This window comes from Delphinus delphis, chromosome 8, assembly GCF_949987515.2.
Source record: "Delphinus delphis chromosome 8, mDelDel1.2, whole genome shotgun sequence".
In the NCBI taxonomy this organism is placed as follows: Eukaryota; Metazoa; Chordata; class Mammalia; order Artiodactyla; family Delphinidae; genus Delphinus; species Delphinus delphis.
In genome coordinates, this window is record NC_082690.1 from 63,794,981 (window position 1) to 63,800,980 (window position 6,000).

Genomic DNA, 6,000 nt, shown 5'->3' on the forward strand with positions numbered 1-6,000 from the left:
GACAGGCTGGCAAGGGGTAGCTTCTTGCTGTAGACACCTCTGTGCTACCTGGAGGTATTCACTCCACAAGGGCTGCAGCCCTACTCCTGACCTCCAGGGCTGCTTCTCCTGACTTTCAGGGTCTGGCCCTGACCCACACACCTGGGCTCCATCAGCTGGGGCCACTTGCTCACTCTTTCATCCACGTGTTGTGCTCAGGACTCTGTCCCAACCCAGCTCTCCCCAGCCCCCAGGGTGCCCAGTTAGCAGCCACCCAGCCAGCCTCCCTCTAGGGAGTCAGAGGCCTTGCATGCCACCCCAGGGACTGGTGCAGTCTTGGGGTACTGAGCAGGGGATCGGTGCTGTGTGTGAAGGGCTGGCTGCTGTGCCCACAGGCAGCTCTCTCTGCAGCCCCAGTGGTGAGCACTGAGTCCCCACACTCACCTGGAGAAGGGCCTCTGCAGAGGCCTTCTGCTTCACAGAGCTACCCGGCAAGCCTTGGACAGTCTGGGTGACTTGAGCTCCCAGCCAGGAAGAGGCCTGCTGGGTTTACAAACCCAGACACGAGCCTGGCTCATCCAGCGGCCTCCCTCTCAGCTTATGGGTAACTGCTGTGCAGGCAGGTAACTCCCACGCCCATGCTCACTCCTACGCCTCCAGGTCCAGGGACACGCCCACAACACCAGGGTGCAGTCCTCGGATCCCCTGGGGCTGGGGGAGGTTGTCTGCACCTGACACATTCCACAGGTGATGAGCATATACTCTCACTTCCATACTGCCAAGAGTGCTCCAAAATGCCCTTGAAATGCCTCTGGGGACGGCAGGGGGAGGCCATTTGATCAGTCCCCTAGGTTACGGTGAGGGAAGAGGGGGTGCTCCTGGCTGCTTTACAAAGTTTTGGGCAGGTCCTAGCAGTTTGTCTTGTACCTGGCAGTAAAGTCCTGAGGAAGGATTCCTGCATCGGGGTTGGGGGTTGGGGGGGAGGTTGGAGACTTGGTGCCCGAGGGCCCAGGCAGACCAGATATTCCAGAACCCTTCAGTAGAGCCTGTCAGATGTGCCTCAGCCTGAGGGCCCTGCTCCCAACACAGTGCAGCTGTCTCTAAGATGGGGTTACAAGCTGGCCTCACAGGTGACACTCAAAGGGGTATTTGGAGTGACAAAGGCCATTTCCCTGTGGCCGCCACAGTTGACTGGACAGGGTGAATCTACAGACTTTGCAGAACAATCAGGATACCTGCTGGCCAAGTTCAGATGCCCTGCCCTGCCCTGCCCCCGACTCACACAAAAGCAGCCCATGCACAGAGCTTTGCAACCAGCTAGAGTGGAGAAGTACGCGGTTGGCAAACTTTTCCTCTTTGGGTTTCTGGAGGCCCTGGACAGGCCTTCTAGGAAGCTGCAGTTATAACTTATTAGGCTTTGTGGGTGCCTAGGCAGAATCTGCACTCCAGAAAACAAGTCTCCCCACTCACTTGATGAAGTCCAATCCACCCCTGCACAACAGCCCAGAGAAGGCTGTCGATATAGGCTGTCGACCAAATGTCCTAGTTTGCCCTGGGGCTGAGGGGTTTCCAGGATCCAGGACTGTCAGTGTTAAAACAGGGACGGTCCTGGGCAAACCAGGACAGTTAATCACCCTAGTGGGATGTGGTAGGGTGGGACAAGGGACTAGTGGGGCCGGAGAGAAAGGCCAGGCAGCCAGACCCTTCCCTGCAGACCAGCAGCTGCCTCCCACCCCCAAATTTCCCAGCCTCCTGCCTCAGGGCTCCATCTCCTGGGCACCAAATAACTGCCCTAGCAACTGGCAGTGCTCCTTGGGCCAGCAGCACTGTGAGCCCTCCTGAGAGACTGGCAGTTAGAATGGGAAGGGTGCGAGCTGGATCCAGGGGTGGTCCAGATTTTGGGAGAGCCAAGCTTCCTTATGCAACTGGGGCGGGGGGCGGTTAAGAAAGGAACAGTAGATCACTAATACAAATTACAACAGAAGGACTCTGAAGCTTATAATTCATTAGCTTCAAGGTGAATCCGGCCCTGATATCTTGGATATATGGCCCATCCACGGGCCCTAGCCAGCGGAGCACCTCCCAACACGCTGGACTGGGGGAGCTGATGGTGAGCGTCCTCCCCAGCCCTGCCAGGGATGAAGCAATGTCACCCATCCCGCAGCTATGAAGTTCCAGACCGGAAGGGACCCCAGGACAGTGCCGGGTTCTCTGGGCATCCCCCTGGGGGAGCCGTTCTGCAGTCGGTGCAGAAGGGGGAGGGCGTGCAGATACCCAAGTGGGAGGCGGGGAGACTGGGTCCAGCGGGCACTGCGGGGAAGCCCGCGGCGCGGATCGGAGAGGCGCTCCTGTGTCTGCGAGGCGACAAGAGCCAGTGAGAAAGTTCCCGGCCCGAGCGTGCGGGGCTGGCGGGCTCGGGGTGGCCCGTGTGACTTCCTAATCCCCCTGAGAAGCCTCGGGGGCTGAGCCCAGCACCCCGACACACACCCGCGCGCACCTCCACCGCCCGGCTTCCAGGAAGCAGCCCAGCGGCCCGAGGCAGCCGGGAGCCGGGGGCGCTGCCGCCGCCGCCGCGCGGGGTGGCCTCGGCCGGGCCCGCGCCGCCGCCCCCACCCTGCGGCCCGCGGGTCCCCGGGCACCTACCGTCCTCCTGGTCCAACACCATGGTTCCCCCCCCGGGCCGAGGACGCGGAGGGGCGGGCGGCTCGGACTCCGCCGCCGCCCGCCTGCGCTGCTCCAGTCGGCCCCGCGCGGGCTCCGCGCCCGGCTAGCGCTGCCGCGGACGGGGGCGGGCGGACGGGGGCGGACGGACGGGCGCCGGGAGCTGAGCCCAGCGGACAGGGAGCTCGCGCGGGCGGGCGCAACCCGGGGGCGGGGCGGGGCGGGGCGGGGCTGGGGCGCATCAGCCGGGCCGGGATCGCCGAGCCGATCCGGCAGCCGCTGCCCGAGCCGGGCCGCCGCCGCCGCCGCCGCCGCGCGCCCTTCACTGCGCGCTGGCAGCGCTCGCGCAGCCGAGTGAAGCCTGCGTTTCCCAGGGCCCCTCAGATTCCCCTGTTAATTAAATCAATTCATTATGCTCAGATCTGATTAGCGGCCCTTCCCCCCTTTGAATCAATTATTCAATACACAAACATAATTGCTTGGGCCAGAGGTGCACGCCATTAGCTTATTTAACTCCAAGGACAGTAATTACCCGCAGGGCACGGGAACTTTTCTCATTAATTCTGACAAAACACAAAAGCACAGCCAGAGTGTGTGCGTGTGAGGACTCTGTGTGTGTGTGTGTGTGTGTGTGTGTGTGTGTGTGTGTGTGTGTGATCACATGCCGGAGTGTGGGCTGTGTGGGGTGGTGAGCCACTGTGTGAGCTTCAGCTGGGACTTGGGGGTGGCGGAATGTGTGTGATTTCGGGTGGGAGTGTGTGGGGTGTCGTTTTGAGTCTGTGACCCTGTCCTCGTGAGTGTGGGACTCTAAGTGTGCGACTGTCAGTGCATCGGGCTGGGTGTGGCTCTGAGTCTGGGGACTGAGGGCGAGGGTCCGAGCCCCAACGCAGGAATGTATGAGATTGTGCGAGTGCTTCTGTGTGTGGCTGTGAATGTGACTCCCTGGCTACTGTGGTAGGCACCCATCCCCTTTCTTTTTCGCCTAATTGCCTGGCCATTGCCCACTGCACGCTCAGACCCACAAGGGCAAGTGCAGACCACACAAGAGAAACCGCAAGAATCAGGAGGCGGTGCCCAGGTTGGGGCAGTGTCCCCCTCCCCCCATCACCGGTTTGTGCACCGACTGGACTATGCTCCCCTCCCCCCAGTTATAAACCTCAGGTTCCCATCATCCCCTTCCCTCGCCCTCTCACTGCACATCCCTATACTTCCCCCATTCTCCAGCGTTTATTCCAAAGCCCTCCTGAGTCCCAGCTCGCCCCCTTCCATTTCCACAAGTGCTTGATATCTAGGCACACTCCCCCACTCAATTCCACAAACCTTACTTCTTTGCCTCCTGTCTGTAAGGTTGAACGGAGGGTGTGCCTATGGTCGATCAACTTCTCCACATTTTACCTCCCAGGAAATCTCTATTGAGAGAGAGCCAGTGAGAGAGCCCACAGAGGCAGGGACACAGAGGGTAATTGATTCCCCCAAATTAGGTTTCTGCTTTCTAAAGACCGGTATTGTTCCTGTTCTCAATGTGCACAGAGGTATTGAAGATTTCCTTTTTGTTTCCTCAGGCAATGAATGAGCTTAATCCATTTGGCTTTATAAATCAGGAAACTAATATTCGCTCCTTCCATAGCCGCTTTTTTAAAAATTTAATTGGTGGGGGAGGCACAGCTTGTCACCCTTATGCTGTCCCCAAGCCCCCACTTATCAAAACACATTCTGATCGAGGGGTGGAGAGAGGGCTGGGGGGAAGGGAGGGCTCATCCTGATTCCTTCTGCCCTCCTCCATCCTTGCCCATGGACCCACATAGTTCATATTGGGAAAAGTTTGTGAAATGACTGAATTAATCATATTCAGTTCAGTAAAGAAAAGCAGACTGTTCAGAGGTGCTCTTCAGGATATTCTCCCACATCTGCTGCTCTCGGTCTCCCATGAGCACTGAACATGGCCTTGCCATGACTGGGTCTGGCAAATCCTCATCCTCACCATCCAGCACAAGCTGCTAGAGTCATCTTCCTGGTGCCAAGCCCTGAGCCTGCTACTCTCCTGCTCAAGGTACCAAAATGTTCATTGCAGCTCTATTTACAATAGCCCAGAGATGGAAGCAACCTAAGTGTCCATCATCGGATGAATGGATAAAGAAGATGCGGCACATATATACAATGGAATATTACTCAGCCATAAAAAGGAACGAAATTGAGCTATTTGTAATGAGGTGGATAGATCCAGAGTCTGTCATACAGAGTGACGTAAGTCAGAAAGAGAAAGACAAATACCGTATGCTAACACATATATACGGAATTTAAGAAAAAAAAGTCATGAAGGACCTAGGGGTAAGACAGGAATAAAGACACAGACTTACTAGAGAATGGACTTGAGGATATGGGGAGGGGGAAGGGTAAGCTGTGACAAAGCGAGAGAGAGGCACGGACATATATACACTACCAAACGTAAGGTAGATAGCTAGTGGGAAGCAGCCGCATGGCACAGGGAGATCAGCTCGGTGCTTTGTGACCGCCTGGAGGGGTGGGAGGGAGGGAGATGCAAGAGGGAAGAGATATGGGAACATATGTATATGTATAACTGATTCACTTTGTTATAAAGCAGAAACAAAAAATAAAATTAAAAAAAAAAAGAAGCTTCCATGGCTCCCCTTTGTCCATAAAACAAAGCCCTAACTACTTATCCTATCATTTCAGGCCCTTCGGGAGATCTGGGGAAGCCTTTGTAACCACCACTGCCCTTCACTTCACTTCAATTGCTATCTATTGATCTCCAGCAACAATCCCACACTCCAGCCCCTCTGGACTGCTTTACTGTAACTGAACACACCCTGCAGGTTCTTGCTCTAGTGATTCTTCTCATGGCATCCCTCTGCTTAGAAAGCCCTTGCCCACCTCTCAAAGCCCTCTAAGGAAACCTCTCCCCTACGTTTCTCTAAGTGGGTGTCTCTATGTGAAGTCTGGATGACTGAGTGGTATGTGGATTATTCCATTGAGCCCTGGAGTATAAGGTCAGCCCTTGAGGGCAGAGTTTCAGCTCTCCTCTGGAGTGGAACGACAGATATCATATGAAGAGTCTACACTGGGTCACTGGAGAAAATGCGATCTGCAGAAGCAGGGGAAGGATTCAGATATAAGAATGGAGGCTCAGAAGGAGGGAACCTTGGGTACCGTCTTTCCTCCCTCCCCAGGATCTCAGATGGCATGGGACCAGAACCCAGTTGCACGCTTCCTCTGGATCTAATATTTGGATCTCCATGCTTCTCTGTGTTGCTGGGCATGGCCACTGCCTGGATTGGTGCCGGCTGTTCCTGGCACTAGGGCATCTGGCCAACAGGACAAGAGGGGGCTGAAATTCTGCCC

The 6,000-nt window shown here is 56.4% G+C and overlaps 1 protein-coding gene across 3 annotated transcripts in view; it reads right to left on the minus strand.

Annotated features, from left to right (window-relative positions):
- The window catches only part of LMO1 (LIM domain only 1), a 40,219-nt gene extending 37,402 nt beyond the window's left edge, over positions 1 to 2,817 (minus strand). Inside the window, exon 1 of one of the 3 annotated variants that reach the window (XM_060017307.1) lies at positions 2,623 to 2,817. In XM_060017307.1, coding sequence (XP_059873290.1) covers positions 2,623 to 2,644 — 22 coding nt within the window. In that variant the 5' untranslated portion in view covers positions 2,645 to 2,817. Of the gene's footprint in view, positions 1 to 423; positions 555 to 2,622 lie in introns of those variants that run through there. The other 2 variants (XM_060017305.1, XM_060017306.1) reach the window with 2 other exon arrangements.
- Between the last annotated feature and the right edge of the window lie 3,183 nt (positions 2,818 to 6,000).